This window comes from Camelus ferus, chromosome 32 (genome assembly GCF_009834535.1).
Source record: "Camelus ferus isolate YT-003-E chromosome 32, BCGSAC_Cfer_1.0, whole genome shotgun sequence".
Taxonomy (NCBI): Eukaryota; Metazoa; Chordata; class Mammalia; order Artiodactyla; family Camelidae; genus Camelus; species Camelus ferus.
In genome coordinates, this window is record NC_045727.1 from 10,053,566 (window position 1) to 10,080,450 (window position 26,885).

General features: G+C 60.7%; 3 protein-coding genes across 22 annotated transcripts in view; 2 read left to right on the forward strand and 1 right to left on the reverse strand.

Moving 5' to 3' along the window:
• ARVCF (ARVCF delta catenin family member) overlaps positions 1 to 11,857 on the forward strand; it is a 34,284-nt gene extending 22,427 nt beyond the window's left edge. For 4 of the 9 annotated variants that reach the window (XM_032472039.1, XM_032472043.1, XM_032472047.1 and 1 more), the window contains 16 exons: positions 991 to 1,149; positions 1,295 to 1,815; positions 2,718 to 3,217; positions 3,819 to 4,002; positions 4,701 to 4,818; positions 5,136 to 5,307; positions 6,851 to 6,955; positions 8,165 to 8,292; positions 8,501 to 8,651; positions 8,755 to 8,953; positions 9,043 to 9,154; positions 9,249 to 9,339; positions 9,612 to 9,665; positions 10,024 to 10,109; positions 10,659 to 10,778; positions 11,140 to 11,857. In XM_032472039.1, coding sequence (XP_032327930.1) covers positions 991 to 1,149; positions 1,295 to 1,815; positions 2,718 to 3,217; positions 3,819 to 4,002; positions 4,701 to 4,818; positions 5,136 to 5,307; positions 6,851 to 6,955; positions 8,165 to 8,292; positions 8,501 to 8,651; positions 8,755 to 8,953; positions 9,043 to 9,154; positions 9,249 to 9,339; positions 9,612 to 9,665; positions 10,024 to 10,109; positions 10,659 to 10,766 — 2,688 coding nt within the window. In that variant the 3' untranslated portion in view covers positions 10,767 to 10,778; positions 11,140 to 11,857. Of the gene's footprint in view, positions 1 to 990; positions 1,150 to 1,294; positions 1,816 to 2,717; positions 3,218 to 3,818; positions 4,003 to 4,700; positions 4,819 to 5,135; positions 5,308 to 5,884; positions 5,903 to 6,850; positions 6,956 to 8,164; positions 8,293 to 8,500; positions 8,652 to 8,754; positions 8,954 to 9,042; positions 9,155 to 9,248; positions 9,340 to 9,611; positions 9,666 to 10,023; positions 10,110 to 10,658; positions 10,779 to 11,139 lie in introns of all 9 variants that reach the window. The other 5 variants (XM_032472040.1, XM_032472044.1, XM_032472041.1 and 2 more) reach the window with 3 other exon arrangements.
• A 768-nt stretch (positions 11,858 to 12,625) lies between these two features.
• COMT (catechol-O-methyltransferase) lies at positions 12,626 to 26,282 on the reverse strand. Of its 5 annotated transcripts, none has more exons than XM_032472060.1 (5): positions 26,262 to 26,282; positions 16,949 to 17,231; positions 16,055 to 16,248; positions 15,701 to 15,832; positions 12,626 to 13,391 (listed from the first exon to the last, which is right to left on the reverse strand). In XM_032472060.1, the coding sequence occupies exons 2-5, from the start codon at positions 17,229 to 17,231 to the stop codon at positions 13,191 to 13,193; spliced, it is 810 nt and encodes a 269-aa protein (XP_032327951.1). In that variant the 5' UTR covers positions 26,262 to 26,282; the 3' UTR covers positions 12,626 to 13,190. The 5 variants fall into 5 exon arrangements, with proteins under 5 accessions (XP_032327951.1, XP_032327953.1, XP_032327955.1 ...); XM_032472062.1 differs by lacking the exon at positions 26,262 to 26,282 and adding an exon at positions 25,843 to 25,977; XM_032472064.1 differs by lacking the exon at positions 26,262 to 26,282 and adding an exon at positions 25,804 to 25,933.
• The window catches only part of TXNRD2 (thioredoxin reductase 2), a 32,186-nt gene continuing 31,219 nt past the window's right edge, over positions 25,919 to 26,885 (forward strand). For 2 of the 8 annotated variants that reach the window (XM_032472054.1, XM_032472056.1), the window contains exon 1: positions 25,990 to 26,068. In XM_032472054.1, the coding sequence (XP_032327945.1) occupies positions 25,990 to 26,068 (79 nt within the window). Of the gene's footprint in view, positions 26,069 to 26,214; positions 26,341 to 26,885 lie in introns of those variants that run through there. The other 6 variants (XM_032472057.1, XM_032472055.1, XM_032472059.1 and 3 more) reach the window with 6 other exon arrangements.

The window sequence follows — 26,885 nt, forward strand, 5'->3', positions numbered from 1 at the left end:
GGCCCAGCCCTGCTCTGGGCTGGCCTGTCCTCTCTGAATCTTAGTTTCTCCACTGGCAAGTCTGGAGAAGTGGGCTTTAGAAGAGCCTCTGTCCGGAGCTGTCTTGCCTGCAGGGATGTTGGCAAGGGGTGAGGGTGGGGAGACACAGGATGAGAATGAGGCAGGTGGCCAAGAGCTGAGGGCCAAGGTGGGGGAGACCTGGGAGGTGTGTAGGAAGGGGATACTGGGGTTCTTGTCAGGAATCAGCTGGGCCCCCTTGGCCTGAATCTGTGCTCTCTGATACGACACTGGGGGTGTCTCAGTGAGGGGCACCAAGCACTGGCCTGAGTGAGGTAGGGCCAGGCCGAGCCCACTCAGCGTCCCAAGAGTGTCCAGACCGGAAAGAGCGAGGGTATTTTGGTGCTCTGAGTGCACACAGCTTTCTGGGAGCTGGGTATTTCTGTCCTGTGAGGGCGTTTAGCTGGCCTTGGGGAAGGCAGGAGTCTGGGTGTGGCCCCAGGGAGTCAGTGAACAGTACTGACACTGCCACCCTCTGCACTTGACATTTCTGGGGTGGGCCAGGGAGGAGGCCCAGGACACCAGGAGGGCCCAGCCAGGGGTGATGAGTGATGCCAGGAAAGCTTCCTGTGGGTCATCCCCTCCCTGTCCCCCACCCCCCACTTCCTTGGGTCTCCAGGAGTTGCAGCAGACAGGCCTCACAGCTCAGACAGGGCTGCCCACCACTGCACCACTGGGGCCTAGATCCTTACCCACTAGCTCAGCCCAAGGAGGCCCCCGGGATGGGGTCCAGCCCCCATGGTCAGCCCCTCGGCTTTCAGAGGCAGAGATGTGCTGCTGTCCTTGCCAGCCAGGGCTGAGACAGATCCTGGGGCAGTGGGTACCAGGGTGGAGGGGAGAGGAAGACACCTGGCGTCCAGGCCAGCATGAGTGTCTGCACTCCAGGGGTGTTGAGTTCTGGGTCCTCCCACCAACACCTGCCCCCTTGCTCAGGAGCAGAGCCCGGGCAGCCAGGCCTCGCTGGCCACCATGCCAGAGGCGCCCGAGGTGCTGGAGGAGACAGTGACGGTAGAGGAGGATCCTGGCACCCCTACCTCCCACGTGTCCATCGTCACGTCAGAGGACGGCACTACCCGTCGCACTGAGACCAAGGTACGCCGGGCCCCGCGGTTGGCAGGTAGGCCGTGCGGAGCAGTGGTCCCCCCTGCTGCGTGGGCACCCATTGTTCGGGTGGAAGGCTGAGGCCACCCTGGCCTCTCTGGCTGCCCAGCCCACCAGCCGCCTGCTCCCCAACCAGGTCACCAAGACGGTCAAGACGGTGACCACACGAACAGTGCGCCAGGTACCTGTGGGCCCAGATGGCCTCCCCTTGCTGGATGGCGGCCCCCCGCTGGGCCCCTTCACCGACGGCCCCCTGGACCGGCACTTCCTGCTGCGTGGGGGCGGCCCTTCTGCCACGCTCTCCCGTGCCTGCATCAGCAGTGGGGGCGGCTTTCCCGATGAGCCCCGTGATGTCCCCAGTTACGGCAGCCTGTCCCGTGGGCTGGGCGTGCGGCCCCCCCGTGGAGGCCTCCATGGCCCAGGTCCCAGCGATGGCTGCTTCACGCTGCCTGGCCGCCGGGAGGCCTTCCCTGCAGGCCCTGAGCCTGTGCCGCCCGCCGGCCGCTCCCAGCCTGAGCGGTTCCAGGCAGAGCCGTATGGCTTGGAGGACGACACTCGCAGCCTGGCTCCTGAGGATGAGGGTGGCCCGGAGCTGGAGCCTGACTACAGCACAGCCACAAGGAGAAGGCCGGACTGTGGGCGAGGCCTTCGGACCAGGTGAGGCCACCGTGTGCTGGCACCACCTCTAGGAAGCCTACCTTCTGCTCCCTGCCACAGGGCCCTAGCTGCAGGGCTGTGTTAGTCACACACATGTTAGTCTGAATTGGCTTCAGCTCTTCTCAGGCAGGTGGCAAGAGCCGGCTCTGGGACAGGGGAGATTACACTGGGCACCATCCCCACGAGTCTGGAGCGTAAGAAGCTGATGACAGTGCCCAGTACCTGCTGCCCCTGCTCCAGCCAAATGGCCAGGAAGACACGGGCCCAGGGGCTCAGCGTGTTTTTCATCCTCTCCCACGTGCACAGTAGCAGCCAGAATGCAGGCTCCCAGCCCTTTTTTTTTGGTGGGGTCTCTGGTTCTGTCCCCTCTGTCCTTGGCTTATCTGTCTGCAGAGTGGGAACATGACCACAGCCTGGGTCTGGGTTATGCTTTGTGACCACGGGTGTGACACCTGACCCCACACCCCCCACCCAGCCTCAGTCCCTCCCCTGGGAAGCAGGTTTGACATCTTATGCCCTAGGGAACTGGTGCCTGAAGGCCCCTCATGTGGTCCCACCAGGATGGCCATGTGCAGGGGTGGGCCTCATGGGAAGGTGAGACCCCAGGCAGAGACAAATGTCTCATAGAAACACGTTTAGCTCAATATCAGGGAAACTGCCTGGTATGGGAGCGAGTGAGCTCCCCGTCTGGTAGGGATACAAGCCCTAATGACCGGTGGCTGGTCTTTGGCTCCGTCACTGGTTGTGAGTCAGTTCTCGCTGGACTGGTGCGTGACTTTCGGCTCCAGTGATGCTCTAGGTTCAGCCCCCCCCCCCCGTCCCCAGGGAAGGTGTGTTGGGGCAGCTGGGGGCCTTGCCAGCAGCTGCGAGAGGACGGTCATGCGCCCTGCTCACCTGCACAGGGCCTACGAGGACGTGGTGGATGATGGTGGAGAGATGATGGAGGAGCGGCCCCCATTCCCGGCCACAACGGCGCCCCTGGCCCAGCCCGAACGCGGCAGCCTGGGCAGCCTGGACCGGGCGGTGCGGCGCTCGCCCTCAGTGGACAGTGCCCGCAAGGAGCCACGCTGGCGGGACCCTGAGCTGCCTGAGGTGCTGGCCATGCTGCGGCACCCTGTGGACCCCGTGAAGGCCAACGCAGCTGCCTATCTGCAGCACCTATGCTTTGAGAACGAGGGCATCAAGCGTCGCGTGCGGCAGCTGCGGGGGCTGCCGCTGCTCGTGGCTCTGCTGGACCACCCGCGGGCAGAGGTGCGGCGCCGGGCCTGCGGGGCCCTGCGGAACCTCTCGTACGGCCGGGACTCCGACAACAAGGCCGCCATCCGGGACTGTGGCGGTGTGCCCGCCCTAGTGCGCCTGCTGCGGGCTGCCCGGGACAGCGAGGTCCGCGAGCTTGTCACAGGTGAGGCTCCTGGCCACCCATGTCCCCCATTCAGTCAAGAGTCCCGGCTGCTGGGCGCAGGAGTCAGGCTCAGATGCCGTGATGGGTCTGGTCTCTCTACCTCTGGACTTTGTTGCTGTCAGTGGGGCTGGAACTGGGCCTAGTACTGGGCCCCTGGACAAGCCTGCTCCCCACCAGCTCCCATGTCCCCACCACAACTCCTCCAGGGTCCACCTCCCTGGTCCCCGCCCCCCAGCAGGGCAGTGCTGGGGCCTGTGGCCAGACAGGGTCCTGTGACAACCAACTTGGCATGGCCCTGGGAGCTGTAGTTCACCTGCCTGTGTGGGTGGGAAGGGTTGGGGAAGAGAAGGCTCTTGTTGGCCCCAGGCCCCCCACCGGCCCTCCTGTATATCCTAGCCCCTCTGGGGAGCCCCTGCCGTTTGCGGCTTGTGCATCTTGCCCATGCCAGGGCAGCACTTGGGACCTCTCCTGGCTTTTGTCACTCCTACCTGCTAAGTCAGCTGGGACACAGGGAGGGCAGGGCAGGTCCTGCGAGGGACCCATGGGAGGAAGTGGGGGCAGTGCCTGTGGTCAGCACTGGTGGGTTGGTGGCACCCTGCAGGCACACTCTGGAACCTGTCATCCTACGAGCCCCTGAAGATGGTCATCATTGACCATGGCCTGCAGACGCTGACCCACGAGGTCATTGTGCCTCACTCGGGCTGGGAGCCAGAGCCCAACGAGGACTCCAAGCCGCGGGACGCCGAGTGGACAACTGTCTTCAAGAACACATCGGGCTGCTTAAGGTGTGGCGGGGCCGGGCGCAGCTGCTCAGAGCTATTCCCAGCCCAGGAGGCAGGAACTAGGCATCAGATCCTGTACACACACCTGGGGACAGCTGTCCTGGGGACAGCCATGTTCCCATGTCCCAGATAATGTGGAATACAGCTGGCTGTCAGGCCTCAGCACCAGAGCCCTGTCACAGTTCCTGCCCAAGTCCGAGAGTGGGCCTGGTGGGGCTGTGTTCACCCCCACGGGCAGCCTCCAGATGTCTGCCAACCTCTCGTCTGCTCCGCAGCTCCAGCCCTGCCCAGCTTCCACCCATCACTGTGACAGCCGGGGTGGGTGGTGGAGCTGTCTGGGTCCCCCGCCTGTCCATCAGGATGTGCCCACATTGAGTCCCGACCTCAGGGTGAGGCAGAGCCCTGAGATGCCGCTGGAGCAGGGGGAGCCCAGGATTGCCCTGCACGGATTCAGTCCTCTGGGTCGACTCAGCTCAGCTCAGGGGAGCCCCCACCCTTGCAGATGCCAGGCTGGGGCTCATTTCTGGGTCTCATCAGTCAGGCCATTGCTGCTCCAGGCCACTGTCATCTGGCAGCAGCCCTCAAAGAGTGGCCTCAGAGTCTGATTTGCAGATAAGATAGAACCCCGCCCACAGCCACGATGGGGCCGGTGCAGCTCCCTGTGGGAGCCAGGCTCACAGAGCTTGCTCTTGGCCACTCAGGAATGTGAGCTCAGATGGCGCAGAGGCCCGGCGGCGACTCCGTGAGTGTGAGGGGCTGGTGGACGCGCTCCTGCATGCCCTGCAGTCGGCCGTGGGCAGGAAGGACACGGACAACAAGGTGGGTGGGCAGGCAGGCCCCAGCAGGGCCAGTCTCGCAGCCGCCCACAAAGGTCACAGGAACTCGCAACTATCTGGTGGCACAGAGGGGAGCGGGCACCTGGGTCTAGGGCAGTGCCCTGGGCGTGGGCCACATCGTAGTGGTCACACCATGAAGCCCTGGTCAAGGGCCTGCATGCAGCGGGTGCCCCACCGTCGTCCTCCCTGGGGCTTTCACCTTAGTGGTCCCTTCCATGCACACTGGCTGTCACCCCCTGCCGTGGGAGGGTCAGCAGTCTGTGCCTGCCCAGCCCTGGCCACCAGCCCCTCTCCCCGCAGTCGGTGGAGAACTGCGTGTGCATCGTGCGGAACCTGAGCTACCACGTGCACAAGGAGGTGCCTGGCGCCGACAGGTACCAGGAGGCTGAGCCCGGGCCCCCGGGCAGTGCTATGGGCTCCCAGCGCCGGAGGAGGGATGACGCCGGCTGCTTCGGTGGCAAGAAGGCCAAAGGTGTGTGGGTGGGCCTGGGGAAGCACTCTAGGACCCCCCACACTGCCGAGACCCACCCCTGACGCCCTCAGTAGTCATGGTCACCTTCTAATGGGCAGGGAGCCAAAGTGGGTACGCTGCCCCGGGCTCCCAGCTGGCAGGCCCAGCCACCTCATCTGCACCGGGGCCCTGGGCAGGTGTCCCTACGAGTGCCCAGACCCAGGCCTTCAGCTCCAGGAAGGCTTCTAGGGGCCCAAGTTTGGGCGGTGCTGAGGACACAGCCACTCCTGGCGTTGGCAGAGCACCCAAAGATCCTGAGAAGCCCTGAGCAGCACCCCGCCTGCCCGCCCGCCTTACTCCGTCCCCACCTCAGGTGCAGCTTCTGATGCCCCCTGCAGCTACCAGGGGGTCTGTACCACCTGCCCCCGCCCCACTGCGTGGGCCGTTTCTGACCCCTGTCCCACTTGTGGGCACTCGGCCCCCAGAGTAGTCAGGGTGAGATTCACATCCCTGTGGTCAGCCCCTCCCAGGAGGGCGTGAAGGGGTGCTGCCCGCTCAGGCTCCTCTCCTCTCTCCTCTGCTTCCCCCGGCCGCCCAGAAGAGTGGTTCCATCAAGGTGAGTCCCCATTTGTCTGGGCAGGCCTGGGGGGTGCAGTGGTCACCAGGGAACCCCCCATTGCTCAGGCAGCCATCTCCATGACAACTGCAAGACCTTCCAGCCTCGGGAAGCCCCCATCCCAGGCCCTTCTCTGGGCAGCTGTCTCCATGACGACTGTGTGGACATGACAACAGCAGGAATGTCAGCCCTCAGCCTGGCCGGAGGCCAAGGGGCTGTCTGTCTGTAACCTCAGACTCGGCTGCCGGGGCAAGGCTGGAGCAGGAGCGGGAGCTGGGGCAGCTGGGCTGAGGGTAGGGCTCGGGGGTGTCCGTCCCAGGGCACCAGGGAGCAGAGTCTGCCCCTCCAATGGAATGTGTAGCTCAGACGGGCCACACGGCCCAGGAGGCTGGGCAGGGTGGGGGCCCCAAGTCTGAACTCAGCTCTGCTGCCTTCCAAGGAGAAGGCCCCTTGTCTGGGAGGGGAGGGTGGCTGGGGAGTGGTGAGCTTACTCTCCTGGAGGTGCGCAGGCCGCAGCTGACGGGGTCTGTGGGTTGTTGGGGGGGGGCTCTCCTCGCCCATGACGGGGACTCTTGCTCCACTTGGCCCTGCTCTGCAGCAGACACATCCTGTCCCGCCAGCCCTCCACGTCCTTGTCTGCTGTGCCCCGACCTGGGCTCCAGGTCTCGTGATCCACACACCTGGTGGCCACAGAAGGCCACCAGGAGGGTTTGCAGTGCAGCTCCCAGCACCTGTGGGTGTTGAGCCCTGGCTGTTGGGCAGGGTCGGGACGTCCCCAGGCCTTACTGCCACCATTGCCCTCTGCTGGGCCGAACTGCCCACCTAAACTCAGGATGCTGCTCTGTTCCCAGTGCCTCTGGGTGCCCAAGTTTGGACACGGGTGCTTTCTGGGCCGTGAGCAGGAAAGTGCTGTACCCACCTCTCCTGACACACAGCTGCCCCCTGCAGGGTCCACCTCACCTCCCACTGCATCTGTTCCAGGGAAGAAGGACGGTGAGATGGACCGGAACTTTGACACTCTGGACCTGCCCAAGCGAACTGAGGCTGCCAGAGGTGAGTGGGCAGAGGTAGAGTCCAGGCCCAGGCCAGTCCAGGAGTTAAGCTTTGTGGCACCAAGCAGGCCCCGAAGGGCCTTGGGGATCTGATGGAGAAAAAGTGGAAAAAACCACAGGTGTAGGGTTCCTGGAGGACTGTCCGGTCCCTGGCCACCGCTGAGGGTTCAGAATCAGGGTCCGTGCCACAGGTCACTTCCGGCAGGGTGTGGGGGTGCAGGCGTAGAGGAGCCAGTGGCTTGCCGGTCACAGCGCTAAGAGAGGCTGGCAGGGATCAGAGCAAGGCTGTTGAGTGAAGGGCGCTGGCCTGCAGGCAGGGCCTCCCATGTCAGCCGAGGAGGTTGGGCTCACTTGGGGGTGTTCTGCAGCCCCGAGGATGCAGCCAGACCACCCTGGCTCGTCCTTCTTGCCCCTGTGCCTGTTGGAGCACTACTGTGTGTGGCACTGTTCCGTGCACTGGGAGTCCAGCCTGGTGAGAAAGGCCTGCCCCAGTGAGCCCAGATGCCCCCAAGCAGGGTGCAAAAGCCCAGCTGTGGAGGTTTAGGGGGAAGCATCGCAGGCAGAGGGCCCAGCTCTTGCAGATGCCGTGGGGACATGCTTGGAGTATCTGGGGAACAGGAAACTGGGGTGAAGGGAAAATGGCGTGTAAGGACTGGGAATGGGGTGATGCTGTGGGGATGGGGGTTGGGAGGTCATGTCCAGGGACACAGAAGCCCCAGCGTGGGGACAGACCTGGAAGCCTGCTCCAGCTTCATCCCTGGAGCACTGTGGGTGGCTCTGCTGCCAGGCTGGGGCCTCAACTGACTGACGGGGGACCAGAAGGGTTGAGCGGCTCTGACTGGAGGATGGGCCCTGGTTATGGGGGAAAGGGAGCTGTTGCTAGGGGCTTTGAGCCCTGTTGCTAGGGGAGCAGCCCTGGTTGCTGCCTCCCTCCCCACCCTGGGCGTCCGAGACTCCAGCTGCCAGGCAGCCCCCATTTCTTTGGGGTCAGAGGAAGAATGACCTCACGAAGTCTACTGCCACATTAGAGTCTGGGTTGATTCCTGTGTGAAATGGAAAAGGTTTTTCTCTCAGATGACCACAGGGGTCATATGTTGGTGCTAAACGTTTTCTTGATGGTGACGAAGCCATGCTGGGCCCCAGCTCACCCTCACCCTGGGAGAGCTGGGGCAGCCTGGGTAACTGTGGGTGGTGGGTGCTCTGTGCCCAGGCTTTGAGCTGCTGTACCAGCCCGAGGTGGTACGTCTCTACCTGTCCCTCCTGACGGAGAGCCGGAACTTCAACACCCTGGAGGCTGCGGCTGGTGCCTTGCAGAACCTCAGCGCCGGCAACTGGGTGGTGAGAGGCCAAGCCTGGCAAGAGGGGGCAGAGGGAATCCCAGGAGGCTTCCTGGTGGAGATGGCATGAGCTGCTGGGGTAGGGCTTTGTCAGGTCCGGGAGGAGGACTGTCCAGTCCAGTTGGAGGGGGTGGTCAGGACCCAGGTGGGCGAGTGTCCGGTGCCTGTGGCCCATGGGCGCTGAGCAGGCCCCCACCACCCCGCCACAGTGGGCCACGTATATCCGCGCCACGGTGCGCAAGGAGCGCGGGTTGCCGGTGCTGGTGGAGCTGCTGCAGTCGGAGACGGACAAGGTGGTGCGCGCCGTCGCCATTGCCCTGCGCAACCTCTCACTGGACCGGCGCAACAAGGACCTCATCGGTGAGGATAGGGGCGCAGCAGAGGTCTAGGGCCCAGGCCTTCCTGCCCTTTGCGGCCCCCCTCCTGCCGGTGCAGGCGCACCCTCACCCACCCCTTCCCACAGGGAGCTACGCCATGGCCGAGCTGGTACGAAACGTGCGCAGCGCGCAGGCACCCACACATCCCGGGGCCCGCCTGGAGGAGGATACCGTGGTGGCCGTGCTCAACACCATCCATGAGATCGTGTCCGACAGCCTGGACAATGCGCGCTCACTGCTGCAGGCCCGTGGCATACCCGCGCTTGTGGCCCTGGGCGCCACCAGGTGGGTGGGGGCACGGCCTGGGGTGGGGCGCAGGTGGTGGGGGCGGAGCCTGGCAGTCTGGGCCAGACCTGACCCTGCCCCATCCGCAGCCAATCAGTGCGCGAGGCGAAGGCTGCGTCCCACGTGCTGCAGACAGTGTGGAGTTACAAGGAACTTCGTGGCGCCCTGCAGAGGGATGGCTGGACCAAGGCGCGCTTCCAGGTGCGGCCCGCCCGGCCCTTCCTTTCTCTCTTTGCCAGGCTGGGTCCCCTGCGGGGGCACCCCTGACGTCTGTTATGTGCCCCACCCCCTACAGTCGGCTGCTGCTAATACCAAGGGGCCCAAGGCAGCACCGAGCCCCGGTGGCTTTGACGACAGCACACTGCCGCTGGTGGACAAGAGCCTGGGTGAGCACAGGGCAAGGCCCATCCCCAGGGTTCAGGAGCGTCCCCCACCAGCTGATGGGTGGAGGTGGGTGCACCTTCCTCTCCTGTAGCCTCTGCGTCCTCCACCGTGGTGCTCACAGTGGTACCAAGCAGGGGGTGGCAGTGCCAGCAGGCAGAGGCCCAGCAGGATGGTGCAAAGATGTTGGTGACAGAGGGTACTCAGGGGGGCCAAGGCCAGCTCCGGCCACCTGCTGCTATTTGCAACCAGCCAGTTCCCTACTCGTGCCTTGCAGACAATGAGAAGCCAGGCAGCCGGGACATGATCCCCATGGAGGCACTTGGGCCAGGTGAGTGCAGGAGCAGATGCTTGTTTCCTGTGTGGGGACAGCCTTCCAAGGAGGTGCTGGTTGGAAAAGAGAGATTTGATTTAGGGGTGCTCAGGGAGTGACGGGGGCAGCCGGCAGGGGGTCACTGCCCAGCCAGGGTGTCTCATCACCCAGCCAAGGGGCAGCTGGAGGGCTCTGAGCTGCCGTGGGGGGAGCAAGTGAGAGGCTGCAAGGCCCACGCCCAGAGGGGCTGTGAGAAGATTTGGTGCAGGACAGTCGGGTGAGATCCTCTCCGGGTGCACCCCCACATCCGGGCCGAGATGGGTGGGGTTTTATGGCACATACCCCTCAGAGCTCTTTTCATGCACGCACCCCTCAGACGGATACTCCACTGTTGACCGGAGGGAGCGGAGGGCGCGAGGCAGTGACCCTGCAGGGGAGGCCTCTGAGAAGGAACCATTAAAAGTAAGTGGCTATGGGCAGCTGTTGGGGGTGTGCCTAGAGAGGGGCCCAGGCAAGATGCTGAGTTTGGTCTCCGGCCTGGGGTCTGCCTGGGGTGGGGCCTCAGCTGCAGGGGAGCTGGGCCAGGAGCCCAGGGTGGGGATTGTCCCATCAGAGCCAGCCTATGGGTGCAGGTAGTTGAAAGCTCATGCCCGGTGGGAGCGAGGGAGCACGGACAGAAGGCATCACCCGGGGAATCTGAACAAGCGTGTCTGCGTCCTTCCTGCATGTGTGTTCGCGGCGCAGCCTGCTCTGCTCCCACCTCCAGGGCAGCCACTGCCGCCTGCTCTGCGCCAATCCCCTGCTTTGGGCACGGGCCGTGCGTGCGTGCCCACATGTCACTCTGCCTCTCTGAGCCACGCTTGGTCAGCGCCCCTTGCCCTCGGCCCTCCCCTAGTGTGCACCCCAGCTCCGGCCTCGCCCCCCTGACCAGCCTGGCCCACACACTCCAGCTCTGACTAACCTGCTCTGTTCTGCCTCTGACGCCCTCCTGCCCACTGCCGTCCGCTGCAGCCCGACCCCAGCAGGAAGGCTCCTCCTCCTGGGCCCAGCAGGCCCACAGTCAGGCTGGTGGACGCCGTGGGGGATGCTAAGCCTCAGCCTGTTGACTCCTGGGTCTAGCTTGCATGCCTGGTAGGTTCTCATCTGGTGTTCCTCCCCCGTGCCCGCTCCTCCAGGCAGGGCCTTCTCCATCTCGGCTGCACGCTCTGCTCTCCCTGGCGGCCCAGCCCTGGCTCAGCGGCCTGAAGGCCCACAGAGGGAAGGACAGGCTGGGGTCTGAGTGGGAGGGGCCTCCTGGGCCTGCAGCCATCCCAGGCAATGTCACCAGGGCCCAGAGGCTGTGGGGCCAGAGCAGGGCTGGTCCCCCAACACCTTCAAATGCCCCCATCCCAGGCCCCCAGAGGACCAGCAGGGCAGGGTTGGCCCAGCTGCCTGCGTCCACACCATCCACCAGGCTAACCAGCCTGCTCAGCCTTCCCCTCTCCCTCCTCAGGGCCTGGGCCCAGCTGGTCATTCTTAGGATTTGACCTCGGAAGAAGGGCCGTTGGGGCCCCGCTGTGGAGCTGGGAGCCCCCTGGCGGCAACTGGCGGCAACTGGCGGCAACTGGCGGCAGGGCCACTCCTCCCGGAGCCTGACATTCTGGACGCGCCTCCCTTCCTGCCTGGCTCCCTCCCTCCTAACTCTTCGGAGTTAGTTTACTGACATGGTGCTGTGTGTGCGTGAGACAGGCTGGCAGGGCGCCCTGCTTTGCTTTGGGGCTGACAAGGCTGGCAGAGCCGGAGTGTATGCACCACTGTGCGCGGGGCACCGAGGAGCAGGGCGGGCCCTGGAGCCCTGCAGCTGAGCGGGGAGGGGGCTCAGGGAACGGACTTTGACCCTGAGCCTGGAGGGTGGAGGGGCTGGCTGCTCTGGGGGCGGCACGCACAGCCTGACCCTGCCTGCCCTCAGATGCGTGGAGCCCCATGGCAGGGCCTCCCTGTGCACCTCTGACCCAGGGCCACAGTGCCCTGTCCTGTTGCCAAGCCCTGAGTAGCACCTTGGGGACTGACCTTTGCCAGCAGCAAGGGACTGCTGTTCAGTGCCTGCTGTTTGAGACTTTAAAACAGCAGAACACTGACAAAAAGCATAAAAAACAGAACCAAAATGAGACTGTATTGGTAAACATCTAAATTTTTGTAAGAAAAGTTAAAAATTAAAAAAAGCAACAAACTTCTGTGGCTCAGACCTCTCTTCACATTCTGCCCCCTCCTCATCTGCTGGGGGGCAGAAGTGGCCGTAGGTGCATGTCTGCTGTGTCCAGCGGGGGCTCAGCTCCCAGGTCCCAGGGGTCTTTCCCCACACGCATCCCCTTCCCACACACAAAGAGGAGTAGGCTTGTTCCTGGGTGGTTAGTAAGGCTTGGGGTGGGGTCCTGGCTAGGGGTTGTTCTTGGGCCCAAGTGGGCTCTGCCAGGCAGGGGTGGTCCTGGGATCTGGAACCCCAGGGAGCCTCTGAGGCAGCCAGAGGTCCAGTCGCTTGGGGGCCGTGGGGCGGGAACACCAGGGCAGGGCTGGGGCACCTGTGGTTTGTGGTAGGTACAAACCAGCTGCTTCATCCCTTGCCAGCTGGGCAACCCCAAAGTGCCACGGCAGGTCTGTGACTGCTCTTCCCAAACAAGGTTCCACTCCATACCACACGGGCCCCGAGAAGCCGGGCGCTGGACAGACCACACCTGGCACTGCTGCAGGGCCCTGTCCACCTCTCCTAGCACCTTCTTGGTCAGAGAGGGCATGAAGGCTGGCCAAATGCCCTGTCCCAGCTTCTCCGATGGGACAGCTCTGGGTGGGGCTGTAACAGGTGCCCTCGGCCCGGCCACAGGAGCAGTACTGGGCAGGTAGACAGCCTGCAGCCTTGGCACAGATCAGGGGAGCAGCATGTCTGGTGCGAGGCTGAAGGCACCAGAGGAGAGGAGTGGCTGACAAGAAGGAATCAGCTGATCTCTTGTCTAAACATTGAGACCTTTAATTTGTGTTTCACTATCTTTTCAACATGATGCTGGTGTATAAGATTGTTAGCAGTGGATTTTAGTAAAGAAGTTGCGTTTCATTCTTACAAAGGAGGTGAAAGCACTCAGGAGTCAGAAGCATGGTGAGAGTTGCTGGTCAGAGTGCATCACTGAGGTGTTGCTGCCACCTGGTGACAGCAGACCTCAAGGACAGGCTGTGTGGGTCCCCCGCTTCCTGGGTCTGCTGGACATTTTGATGGCGGAGGACCTGCCCGTGTAAGAAGCCCTGTCAGAATGCTGGTGGGTGACACTGTGAGGGGCACCACTTGCCCTGGTCTGGTCTTTGCAAGCAGATACTTTGCAGATTTATTGCAGTGACTTTGCACAGTGAGCTGGTTGCCCTAGGGGCGGACCAGCAAGGGACGGCCTGCGGGTGCTGTGCAGAGGCCTCAAGGGTGCTGCGCTGAGGGCCCCAAGCTGCAGGAGCAGGTTGGCAGGCGGGGGTCCACCGCACCCTTTAGAACCAGGCTCGACTAGGGGGCCGGAGCAGGCTGAGTGGTCAAGGCCTCGAAGGGCTGCCCGGGCCCTTGTAGACCACCTTCTCCAGGCCGTCCATCACCTGCGAGTACTCCAGGTACGAGCTGAAGTGTGTGCACTCGAAGCGGCTGTTCCCGCGCACATATGCCAGGAATTCCGGTGTTCCCGGGCAGATGACATTGTCAGCCAGCAACACGGTCCCCTTCCGCAACAGGCCACACTCCTGCAGGGACAGACCGGTCAGAGCGGTGACTGTCAGGGTGTCTGTCAAATCCCCCGCAAGCCAGGAGGGAAGGCCTAGGTCCATCCCACTTCCTCCCCGAGGCCACCCTCCTCCCTGCAGTGGCCACTGCAGGAAGGGGATCTCCTCCATTCCTCCTGCGTCCTCAGCCCGACAACAGTGGGGGGCACACGGTAGGTGCTTACTAAGTGCTAGCGGGAAGTGTGAGTAGAGGGACGGGGCCAGGACCTGGGCCACAGTGGCAAGTAAGGCCAATGGGTGCCTTGGTCACCTGGTGCCAGGAACTCGGGGCTCCTCAAGGTCAGGGAGGTACCCGGTGCCTGGTGCCTGTGCTGCTGGTGGCAGTCATTGGAGGGTTGACCTGGCCCGACCAGGGTGACCCTGCAGGGCTGAGGGCGGAGGTGGGACAGACCTCCCCACCCATAAGCCTGCGCCTTGGGTCCACCCTGGACAGCCCCCAGCCCAGCATTTGAGGCAGCGCATCTGCAAGAGCGCCTGGGCCTTGGGCAGCCGGCCAGCGCTCCTGGGCCTGGGCTCTGCTGAAGGAGGAGCAGCTGGACACAGCCCTAGGGAGTGGGCTCCCGGTCTGCGGTCTCTAAACCTGGGGAGGAGCCATTTGGATTACGTAAGAAAGAAAACCCTTGAGAGGAAACATTTGCCTGGGGCAGGGGTGAAGGGCCACCCAGTTGCTGTGTTGGACTCAGATTTTTTATGCAATCATTGTGTACAACTGAAAAAAGTTAAGCAACTCCAAACACGGAAACCAAATGAAACAAGGGGCCCCAGGTGTGTCCTAAGTTGCAGCAGGACCACGCGGATGTGTGGGCCCCTCCTGGTGACTTAGGAAAATCCACTCTGCACCCCCTAGTGGAGTCTCCCTAGTGGTGGCCACACCTCCAGCCCGGAAGCCAAGGGGAGGCCCAGGGCCCTCAGGCCAGAATGGGAAACATCTGTGAGGTCAGTGAGGCTTAGGGACACCCCAGGAGCCAGGATCTGAACAAAGTGGTGCTAGGAATGATGGAGTGAAAGGCCTAGAACAGAGGGCAGCCCAGGAGGCACCCCCAGCCCTGACGCAGCCCCAGGAAAGCATCTGGGGCAAGAGGTGCACGAGGTGAGCTGGGGATCCAGCTGACGGGCTCGGGTGGGGCGGGGGCGCTGAAAGACATCAGGCACTAACCCTACCGGTTACCCGTGGACGAAGGAAGCAGAGGAGGGGGAAGCCAGGCCACTGCCCTGAGGAAAGGAGATAAGGAGGCAGCACTCCCTTCCCCACACCCCACCTCCTGACGGGGACAGATTCCCGGAGTGGTCTGGCCAGAAGCTCAGGGTCCCGGCAAGCCAGTGGCAGGAGGAACGGCATTCGGAGGACCAGAGGGGTGGCCACTGTCCCCAAGCCTCCCTCCTCTCACCCAGGCTGTGGGCTTGACTTGGGAGTGTGTGTCTCCCTTGCCCCTCTGGCTCTGGGGGGCTCCAGCTGCCATGCTGTGAGGACACCCCAGCAGCCTGTAGAGAGGTCCGGGTGACGGGGGACCAAGCAGCCTCCCATCTGAATGGCCACCTGCCTGCCCAGCCCCTCAGCCCCGACCCAGAGCCCAGCTACAGGGCTACAGAACACATGTCCCCGGTTCAGAACTTCTCTTCTGTTGAGCTAATGACCAGCTTTGAACAAGCGGCACTGAGAAAACAATCAGTTTCTTGGTTATGCCAGTATTTGCTCCTTTTCTATCAGCGCTGGCCCCATGATCATCACACACACCGAAGCTGCCGAAGCCTCCACGCCCATGACGCAGGTCCAGCCTGGTCAGCTGCCTGGTGTCTGCCCTCAATACTCCACTTCCTCCCCCGCCCCAGTGTGCTCCTCAGGCCCCCCAGCCTGGTCCGAGGGGCTCCTTGCCTTCCCCCCGCTGCCCCATCTTGCTGACGCAGGTCCTTGTGCAGCTCCTGGAGCTGGACCTCCAATCCGCCTGCCCACAGCCACCTCCCTCCATGCAGCCGACAGGCTCCTTCTGGAAAGAAGACAGATCTAACTTGTCCATAACTGCTTGAAGCCCTCTGTGCTCATGCCTGTGGGGTCCAGACCTCCACACACCCTGGCCCACTGCCCTAACCTGCCTGTTCCCAGAACATCCCGGGCCCTTTCACACCCAGCCTGCGCCTCCGTGCCCACACCAGGACCACTTAGTGCGGGGTCCTGCCCTGCCTCCAGCTATGGCTCAGCAGGGCCCCTGGCTCTCCGAAGGCTGAGCCCACTGACACGGGAGCCCACCCTGCCAGGCAGGTCTCCAGCTCACCTCTAGAAGGAGCGTGTCTGGGAGGTACCGGTCCTTCCAGTGGTCAAGGAAGACCATGTCCAGCGTGTCCACGTCATATTTCTTCTTCAGCTGGGGGATGATATCTTGGGATGCCCCGACGACCAATGTCACCTGGAACAGCCCTCGTCAGTGTCCGGCCACAGGGCAAACAGACCCCCACCTGGCCCCACACAGTTTTCTTCAGGGTTTGGGAGACACATGTCCCCGGCCCCAGCCTCCACGGAATGATCAGCAGGGAAAATGTGGCATTGAGCTGCTGGGGTGTGATGAAGCCCCCAACCCGCCCGGCCCTGGGAGCCTCAGTGCCACCCCGGGGGTGGTGTCATGCCGCACCCTGTCCTGTAGGCCTGCGAAGTCCAGCATCTGCTGCGTGATGGCGGCGTAGTCGGGGTTAAGCTCGATGGTGAGCAGCCGGGCGCCGGGCAGCAGCAGGCGGGCCATACGCACGGCCGAGTAGCCCACGTAGGCCCCCAGCTCCAGCAGCACGGAGGGGCGCAGCTCCTGCACCACGGCGTCCACGATCTGGCCTGCGGCGGTGGAGGGGGTGTGAGCAGGCAGAGGGGCCTGACCCACTCCCAGTCCTGGCCCAGCTCCTTCCTGACTGAGCAGCAGCCCCCTCCCGATGCCCAGCCCCACGGCCCATGCCTCTGAGCTCCCATGGCCACTCAGGCCCCTGCGCTGGTCTCTTTTCCACCATTCCTGGCTGACCCCAACCCGTCCTAACCCAGAGCTGCCCTCTGCGGAAGCCCCGACCCCACTCTGCCCACAAGCTGCACTCAAGAGCGTCCTTGACTCCCTTGAGCTGGACACGGTTGGAAAGGCCAAGGAGGCCGGACAATGGCTGTCACGTCTGTCCTCAGCCTGACCCTAGGAAATGCAGCTCAGCACGTGCCGGTGCCCCACGCTGGAGTCCAGAGATCAGGAGGCAGCCCTGGGGGTGGGGGAGCCTGGCACCTGGGCTGGGCAGAGTCCAAGAGACTCGGTACGCCCTCCCGCCCAGCCAGGACACCCAGGAACCCACTGCCCACCCGGCGGATCTGGCCCTGCCAGAGGGTGTGCAGATGCAGGGCCTCCAACTGGTGTTGGCGAGGGGCCCCCTGCACAGCACCTCCTGGGGGTCTATCACATGGCTGCCCCCATGGAGATGGCAACATGGTGTCAGGAGTGAGAGGCTGGTCCCCTCGCCCCTGCACACCTGGGAGCCAGGTGAACGGCCACAGCACCCACCTTTCTTGTCGCCCACGTTCATGGCCCACTCCTTGGTCAAGCAGTAGGTGTCGATGGCGCGGACCACGCTCTGCGGGTCGCCGGCCACCGCATGTTGCTGTACGTAACGCAGGATGCGCTGCTCCTTACTGTCACCCATCAGGAGGTTGCAGATGGGGTGCAGGAATAGCTCGTTCCAGCCAAGGAAGACGATGCCGCAGCGGCGCAGGACCGGCAGAACCAGCAGCAGCAGCACCAGGCCCAGGGAGACAGCGACCAGCAGCAGGGGTGGGCCCTCCAGCATCTGGTGAGGGGGCGGGCAATGGCAGGGTGAGGCCTGCAGGAGGCCAGGTGGACCCAAGGGCTCCCGTGGTTAGTGCCCCCTGCCGTCCTGGCTGACCCACCCATGCACGCCTCAGTCGGGGGTGGTGCTGCCACGGACCCCTGTGCTGACGGGGGCCCAAGGTTCAAGGGGCCAGCCACCTGCCAGGTTGCTAGCTCCAGGTGTGCACAGCCCCGCTCACCCGCAAACAGCTTCCTGCTGGGGCTGCGCCCTGGGTGGGGAGCAGCTGTGTGTCTGGCAGTCCTGCCCGGGGGCTGCAGATCACAGCCCCCCACCCCTGGCCCACCGTGTTTTCCCAGGCAGCCCAAGGTGAGCTGAGGCTCCTGACACTCAGGGCAATCCCAGAGCTCCTGCGGTTCTGTGAGTGTTTCCAGATAGGACACAGGTGGCCCCCATGTGAGGGACACAGGGCACAGCCTGCTGGCCACTCCATTAAGGGATGACCACACAGGGCGCATCTGTCCCTTGAGCAGGAAGGCCACCTGTCCGCCTGCACCACAGTGTGAGCCAGATGTGCCCTCCCCCTTGGCAAGGGGCCCTCCGGGAAGGTAGCCCAGGCCCCAGGCAGACGGATGGGCCTGGGGACCCTGTGACATTGCAGGGCTGAGTCAGCCCAGAGCAGAGACCTTAACATGGAAAAGGATGAAAGGAAGAGGCAGGTGTGATGCTTCCACTGGGGCCTGTGGTCACTCACGGGCCACGCACAGGAAGCAGCCTCAGAATCCCAGTGGCCACACAGGCCCCTGCTCTCCGAGAAGCTCCTGGGCAGAAAGGCTCACCCGGGACAGCAGGCAGGGCAGGGCTCTCAGAGGGGAGACCCCTGGAAGACAGCTCCGGGCTCCAGACCCCAATGACCAGGACCAGGAGGGGCTTGGTGGGCAGAGCAGAGGATGAACAGGGGAGCTGAGACCCTGCCCGTGGACACCCAGGCTTTCGGGAGGTCTTGGGCCACGCGGCCTGGTTACACAGTGAGCACATAACCAGCAGGTCAGAGTCCGCACACTGGAGGTGGGAGCCTCGGCCACACCAATCTCTCCAGCTCCAGCACGGCCCGGACCAGACCTGGCCTCCCAGGAGGCCCTGCCGTCCACTCCCCTTCTCTGGGCCCAGCAGCAAAGCAGACAGAAATTCTGTGTTCTCTGGCTTCTAGACCATCAGCAGCAGGAACCACAACCTGCAAGTGACCAGAGCCCTGGAATGTGGGCCCCTCCCCAAGGCCAGGCTCGCCGGGCCTCCCTCACCTCGCTGCCCGCAACGACCCAGTCGGGAAATGGGCACAGGACTTGAGCAGACATCTCTCCAGAGGAGACACGCCAGTGAGCAAGCAAGCATCTTCTCAACATCACTAGTCACTAGGGAAATGCAAAGCAGAACCACAAGGTACCACTTCACAACTGTGAAGATGACGTCCCCACCCCGACCTCCAACAAGGGTACACAAGTGCCGGTGCAGACGAGGAGGAACCGGAAACTCGTGCACGCAATGGGGGCATGAGACGGTGCAGCTGCTGTGGAAAATAGTTGGCGGTTCCTCAAAAAGTTAAATATAGAGTCACCGTGTGACCCAACAATCCCACTTCTGGGTGTGTCCCCAAAAGGGCCGAGAGCAGGGAGTTGACCTGATCCTTGTCCACCGCGCTCACAGCACGGGTCACAGCAGCACCAAGGCATAAACCAAGCGTGGTCCGTCCGCACAGCGGGTGGTACTTAGTCATCAGAGTGAGGGAAGCCCTGAGCCGGGCTACCCACAAGGACGCACACTTAGGACTATGCTAAGTGAAATAAGCCAGACACAAAGGGATGATAAATATTGTGTGAATCCACTCATACGAAACACCTAGAAAAGGCAGATTCAAAGGGCCGAAGTCGAGCAGGGGCTGCTGGGGCTGGGGAGGGGAGGGAGCTACTGCTGAATGCGGGCAGAGTTTGTTTTGGGTCATGAAAAAGTTCTGAAAACAGTGGTGACTGTTACACTGTGTGGACGCACTTAATGCCGCCCCACTGTACGCTTAGAAATTGCTAAAATGGTAAACTTTAACTTATGCTTATTTTTCTACAGTAAAAACAGTGGGACACCAAGAAAACAAGCACCCCTGCTCCTGGTCCTCCCTGATCCCAAACCAGAAAAAGTCATACCATTCTCCGCAGGGGAGCAGGGTCCAGAAAAACCAGCACAGCTCCCGCCTCCGCGGGGGCCCAGGCACTGGAGTCCCGCTCCGGGGTGGACGCCCACCCACGCCCTTCTGGGAGGAGGGGAAGGGCTTCCTTCCAGTGCCCCTAGTGTGTGTCCTCAGAGATGGCACACAGACCTGGGCAACCTGGCAAGGGGCAGGCCCTCTTTCCCAAAACCATAACAGCAACACCCGCCCCCACAACCTTCCTTGCTATCAGCCCGTTCTTAAGTGTTCTTCCTGCACTGAACTCTGATCACCACTTATCCTCCTTGAGATAGAGTCCCCAAAGAGGGCAATGGAGACGCTTTGCAGCTGGGTAATGACCTTGGCCCACCAGGCCTAGGTGGGTGGGGGACAGGCAGACTGGCCTCTGACACCCGGAGCCATCAGGTCTTCATTCTGAAAACGCCCATTCAGCACTAGGAATGCCTTTGGCCGCTTTGCAAAGATTTGAATCTGCCGTGGGGCCCAGGCGGCCGTGGCCTCCGTCTGCAGAGCAGCGGACACTGGGCTCTCTTGGCCACACGCGTCAGGAGGCCAGGGTGAGGAGAGACGGCACTCTTGCTGAGCTGAGTGGCAGGTAGGGGGCCAAGACCTCGGCCGCACCTCCCATCTGCTGTGATGCCAGACATCCAGGAAGACAGCAGGATGGGTGCTGTCCCCAAAGCAGGGGTAGAGGCCAGGCTTCTCCAGGAAGGCATCTCCTGGCCTAGAAGGAACCCCCCGGGGGCATCCAGTGCCCCTGCTGAAGGTGTGCCAGCGCAGGGCCCACTGCCCACTTCCTTCCGGTTGGATGACATCCTTGCCAAGGATGAGGGGGGATTGCAAGAGCTCCTTTGGCGACTCCAGCCCCCCTACCCCAGCGTGCTCCCCACAGGCTTCTCCTTCCTACCCCATCCCTCCTCCCTCCAGCCCCTGCCTCCTCCGCTCTGTCCACCCTGCCAGGCCTTTCCCTCCCTTCCACCCTCAACCCCACAGCCACCGAAACCTTGGGCTCCCGCCCCATGGGGGGCTCTCAAGGGACTCAGGGACCCCCAAAAGCAACCACCTGAGACTGAGAAGACAAGGTCCAACTCTCATATAAACTAGTGAGTCTTACACACCCGGTGTTCACACCTTCCATGCCTCAGGATGGTGTTACCAAACTAAGCTATAAAATCCCTTAAAGGAATTCTACCCTAATTGGCTTACAAAGGAACAGGCACTTACACAAAGTAAATCTTCCTAAAACTCCCAGAAATATAAGAACCAAGGCATAGACACAATCATATAAAACTCAGTTTCTGTAGGAGTTGGGTCTTGTCTTTGCTCTATTTTATATTTTTATCCAAGTTGTATTGTGGCACGTGGAGCAGGCCCTCGATCCACGTGAGGGTTTAAAGTTTTCCACCAGCGTCTGTGGGGAGACCTTTGAGATCTTTTTTGCCCTGGTATATGAGCTTAGAGAGGCGTGGACCCAATGTTTCCAGTTCCAGGTGGTAGCTCTCAGGGGTCCCTGAGTTCCCTAAGAACCAACTCAACTGTTTTTCAAGTTCATGTAATTTGGTAAATCTTTGGTTAATGAGACTAGTTTAATATTGTTGATTTCATAAAACAACCCTAAAGCTGTCAATGGTAAATATGCAAACATATATTTTTATTCTATTTGCTTTACTAAACAACCCAATACTATATCTGTTAGATGTTTGAGATTATACAAATGATAAATTTGCTTTTAATCAAATTTGGTTACTATTCTGAGAAGCTTTATTTCAACAATAATTGTGTTTTATAGTATGTCTACCTAAAAACAGTTTCCAAAGTCTTTTCGGTAACTTGCAACTCTAGAGTTAAGCCAAATTAAGTTAAATAATACATATTCATTAAATACCTTAATAAATTTTTTTAATGTTTTAAAACTATTTTTAAATTGAGATGTAGTCAATTTAACATGCTGTTTCAGGTGTACAGCAACCTAATTCAATTATACATATATATATGTATATATATTCTTTTTCAGATTATTTTCCATTATAGGCTACAGCAAGATATTGAATATAGTTCCCTCTAAATAATTTCTCATTAAGTTATAGTGCTGAAACATTCACTACTGGTTAGTCATCAGGTGAACTTTGTATACTTCTGGCTCCTCATCCATACATGATACAAAGAGACTAAAAGACATTTGGGTGCGTTAATAAATACGTTCTTGCTGCAGCCAAACATGCAGTACCAGGAGCATCTACCTTACAGATCATGAGAGGCTATATTCATAAAATTTGCTAATCTGCTACAGAACACTGGTATAATTTGCTAATCTGCTACAGAACCCTGCTACAGAACCACTGCAATTTGCAGTGGCCAACTTCCTAGTTTTCCTGGTCAAGTAACGGTCGCTAGCAGGTAAACATCACAAACCATGTGTGAGAATAAAACCACCACTAGATACACCCAGAGCAGAGTGAGCTGCCTTTGTACACAACGTAGCGGGGAAGACAGGACGTGTTTTGTCAGGGGAAGGAGGGTCCTTTTGTCCTACAGTGAAATGAGGAATTTTGTGCTGTGAGGTCAGAGCTAAGATGAACCAGGTGGAAGGGAAAGCTTTTTCCCCAGTGAGCTGTAACGCCAGCAGTGTGCTGATACCAAAGTGGGGTTTGGTTCCCTCTCTGTTAAAACAGTATGATTTCTTGGGTTATTGGTTTGCTCTCAGTAGGAGATTGTAAAAGGATTCTCTTTACTTTCTGGAGAATCTTTCTAGGAAACAGAACTTCTGGCTTTAATATAATCCCTGTGCCACTTGACGTCACTCAGGAGGCCCAAGTGTGCTGGCTGTCAAGAGCCCAGGGTTTTTCGGGCATGTCCCCTCCTACATCTACGTTTGAGCTTTTGGGTTGTTGCTCGGGAAAGCGGATTAACTACGTATTGCTCTGCAGTGAGCTGGGATCGTATTTAATCAAGCGTTCACACCTTCCAATGTTTTTGACAACAATCTTCCCCAAATCAATCCTTAATGAAGTCTTGATCTCAAAATGGTTTGGGGATTTCTCAGAGGGTCCTCGGAAAAGCTCACTGATTTGTTCTCTCACACTGTAAGAGGAGGGATGTTAAAAATAATTAGGTTTAGGTGGGGAGAGTATAAGTCAGTGGTAGAGTGCATGCCTAGCATGCACAAGGTCCTGGGTTCAATCCCCTGTACCTCCATTAAAAAATAAATAAGCCTAATTACCTACTCTCCTAGCAAAAATTTTTTTTAAATGAAAAAATAATTAGGTTTATTCGTTATGTTAAGTTGCACGGGAAGCACTGTCGAATGAGAAGAGGTGCGTAGCCTTCCCTAGGTGAATGTGTGCAGGTAAATGCTATTCACAGACGTATTTCAGAAGTTTGTCAGTGCCCTTGCTTCCCACGTGTCCGGGTACAACGCTATCACTCACAGCTCCACACTGAACGTGGTGTGTGTGCTGCAGGAACAGCCACGTGTCCCTGTCAAGTGTGTTTTTATAACACACTCTCCCCAGCTCTTTAACCACAGCCACTTGAAGTCTTTCGTCATCTGCAGGTAATTCTGTTTCACTCTGATGCTTCTCCAAAGCATCTGCAATGCAATGCAGGCCAGAGCACGTCCTCAGCCACAAAAAGGGCCTGACTTGAGATGCACCACACGGGAAGGGCTGACCAGGGACCCCGATGGCACCGCCCCACCGGCCTGACCAAGGGCCCCAGTGCAGAGACCAATGGGCTCATGAGCTGCGAACCAAAGATAAGGCAGAACAGAAACGGACAAGACTGAGTGCACTGAAAAAGGACGACTGGAATTTTTCGTGACTTTCGTTTAGAATACTGTTGGCTCTTTAACGTTCCCTTTTCTTGATATTAAAAAAAAAAAACCCATCCTCTTCTCTCTTAAGCGAGCTATGACTCATAAAAATCTAGTAAGTTATACTTCTGTAAACAAAATTAAAGCATTTATCTTTTTCTCCCTGTCTGATCCTCCAAAAATCAGAAACTACATTGCGTATTCCTATATTGCACATAAACAGTGATCTGCATAGTTTAACAAGACTGCCCTCCTCGTGACAGGACATGATTGAAAACCCTGGTTGTATTACCAAGGAATGTCAAGAATGAAAATGACTCATAGAGGAACTGTGGTCACTTTCTGGAGCCAAGGCTTACAAAGCCCTCTGGGAAAATCCGGGCTGGTGCCCGGCATCCAAGGGCCTCAGCCTTCCAGTGAGCAAGGAAGGTCACCTCCTGCAGCCCAGGAACCCTGGGATATTGGGGGGCCTTGACAAGACAGGAATTCACCCGCGTCTGCAAGTGAAGTTGATGGCAAGTTCTTGGATCGACCTCCCACGGTGGAAGGTTTTAAACGTGCATCTGAGATTTCCCTATCTAAGCTTCCATGAAACCAGCTGAGAAAGGGCTGGAAGTCAGTCACCATTCTTGCTGTACGCATGGAAGTCATCAGCCCCGCCTAATGAGACCAGAACTGTTTTGTAAACAAGGATATTCTTCCTTTGATGATCCCTGATCAAAAAGGGAAATGACGGCAGAGAGAGATTCTAGCTCAGTGGAGAAAATAATACTCTTGTGGGCCACTGGAGCCCAGCCCCGCCAGCATCTCTGAGGCCCTGTTAGCCACCTGTAACCTGGACTGCGTCCTGCCACCTGCCGTGCTTGGTCAGCCCTCCCTCCCCAAACCTCTGGCTCTTTCTGCCTCCTCGAGGACCCAGTACAACTCTCCAAATTGATGCTCTCCATTTCCCTCCCTTCCAGCTTGGTGTCCCTGAGAACTAAAATCTGGCCGCCAGACCCTTCCCGGGACTCAGCTGTCCTATAGCTGCCCTTCATCTCCAGGGTCTGGAAAAGCCCTGGAAGCTGAGGCTAGACAAGGTGGCGGGAAAGTCCGAGAACTCACCACCCAGCACGTGGGGGCCACTGCAGAACCCCCCTAGGGTTCCCACATCTCCCGGGCTCTGCTCCGCGACACAGATGTCTATGCCGTCACCAGTCACACCACACACCTGGAAAGCCGGCGAGCGGCCTGCCACGGTCACCTCATGCCACCACCTAGAGACACTCAGAGCTCAGTGTCTTCCTGACGCCGTCCCAGGACTCCAAACCACTCACTAAGGAGACTCCCTCCCTCTGATCCCTCTTCTCCACCAGGTCTGACAGTAGAAACACTAAGGGTGGCACCTCACAGTACTTCCCTAAAATGCCCCAGCTCCCCAGGGTGACTGCCTGACCACACTCATGGCTTCCAAAAGGGAAAAAGCCAAATTCTACAGGTGCCAGTTAGCAAGCACGGGCTGGTGTTCCAGGGACCCAAGCCTCTTCCCTCTTTTTGTAAATTTTCACTCCCTCTCTCAAGCCCTGACGCACCCCCACCCCCACCCTCCCTTTAAAAGGCCCAGTCACCTCTGAGCAAGGCTGGAGGGAGCTCAGGTCTCTCTTGTCCTGGGTAGTCAGTGTCCGCTGTGTTTACCTGACCCCACTCTGCAGGCAAGCCCCTCGGAGCCCCTCCAAGAGTGGAGGCAGAGGCGCTCAGGGAACCAGGCTGGGAAAACCTGAAAGGCTGGTTTGGGGCAGATCCTTCCTGGTGGAGTGGCCACACCCCTGAAGGAAAGGCCCAGGGACCCCAGGGCCGGCCAGTAGCAGCCCAGTGGAGATGGCTGAGCCCCACCCAGTTCTCCCTCTGCGAGGGTCCAAGGGCGGAGTCAGGCCATGACTCTGCAACCTGGTCCCAGGTCTGAGAACTCCCAGGAGACTGGAGGCCCTCGGGTCCAGGTCCCCTAGCCCTGTTGCAGCCCCTGTGCCCAAGCAGGCCTTCCCCTGCAGTACGACACTCCTCCATCCACCAGACTGGCACCACCCACTGCCCCCACCCACTGCCCCCATCTATGTCCAGTGACCCCATCTCAGAGTTCCCATCCCAGGTCAGAGACCCTACCCCAGGTCCCTGAACCCCTCCCCACCCCAGGTCAGATTCCCCAACCCCAGGTCCAGAGACCCCACCTCATGTCCAAAGTCCCTGTCCCAGAGCCAGCATCCCAGGTCAGAGCCCTCCATCCATGTCTAGAGACCCCACCCCAGTTCTGGGGGGTGGTCCTTGTACCCTCCACTCCAGACCGGAGCCCCTGCCCCAGGTCCGGAGCCCCCATCTCATGTCCAGAAACCCCCATCCATGTCTAGAGACCCCACTCCAGGTCTGGGGGTGGTCCTTGGACCCTCCACCCTAGACCGGAGCCCCCAACTCATGTCCGGAGCCCAAACCGCACGTCCAGAGACCCCACCCCCCCACCCCGGGCCGGAGCCCCCAGCCCAGGGGGATCCTGTCACCAGAGTCCTAACTCCCCCGACACCCGGGCTCCTCACCGAAGCCGGAGCCCCACCCTCGGTCCGCCGCGCACCCACCTCGCCGCGTTCTGCCGCGCCCCGTCCGCGCGCCTTCCGCGCCCGGCGGTTCGTCGCAGGCAGTGCGGCGGGCAGCCCGGCGGCCGAGGCCCCAAGGCGGCGGCGGCGGCGGCGGCGGCGGCGGCGGCGGCGGCGGCGGCGGCGGCGATGGCGGCGCTGCGAGGACCGGCCGGGCGCTTCCGGTGGCGCGTGCGGGCCGTGCCGGGCGGGGCGCGGGGCGCGGCAGGTAGGGTCTCGGGTGCGGGGCGGGGGTGCGCGCCGGGGTGGCGGAGGGGTGTCCGCGGGGGCGCCGCCGCAAGCAGGGCGCCCGGCCCCCTTTCCGGGCGGGAGGGAGCAGGGCCCCCACCCCGCCCCCAGGCGCTGCCCTGCGCCCCCAGCCCCGGATCGACGTGGTCCCGACCTTGGTGGAGATGGCTCACCTCTTGAGGTCGCGCGTGCCAACCTGGCCTCCTCCTCCCCGAGGCCCTAGCGGCCACACGCATCAGGAGCACGATACAGGCACGTGCAAGAATCAGGAAGGGGACACGGGGGGGCCCCGCGGCATGCCCTGGTCTGCACTGCTCTGTGGGGCTCTCGGGAGGAGAGGACATGCTGGGAGTCCCCCTGGAGCCACCAAGGACCAAATCACACAGTAGTCCCATAACCCTAGCACCCAGGGTGCCGCCAGGGTCGGGGGCAGAGGCTGGGTCCCATGGGAGGACGGACTCCCCTGAGCTGGCCAGTGCCACCACTTAAGCCACGGTGCTGTTGCCAGTCCCGTGCGTGATGACATGCTCTCCACCATGTCCCTGCACAGTGACCTGCCCCCAGACCCTACCCTGGATGACCCCAAGGGGAGTGGGTGCTGGGGCTGGAGCAGGGAAGGGGGAAGTGCTCCTTGTGAACATGGTGCAGTGAGAGGAAGAGTGGCTGGGCCCTCAGCCAGCTGTGTGCTGCCATGGTCTTGGGGAGCAGGGCTGGAGTGGCCTCACAGAGTCCAGGGAGGCCGTCACCTGCTTGTGAGGAGGGGACGGGTAGCTGCTCTCGGTAACTTTGCTGACCTT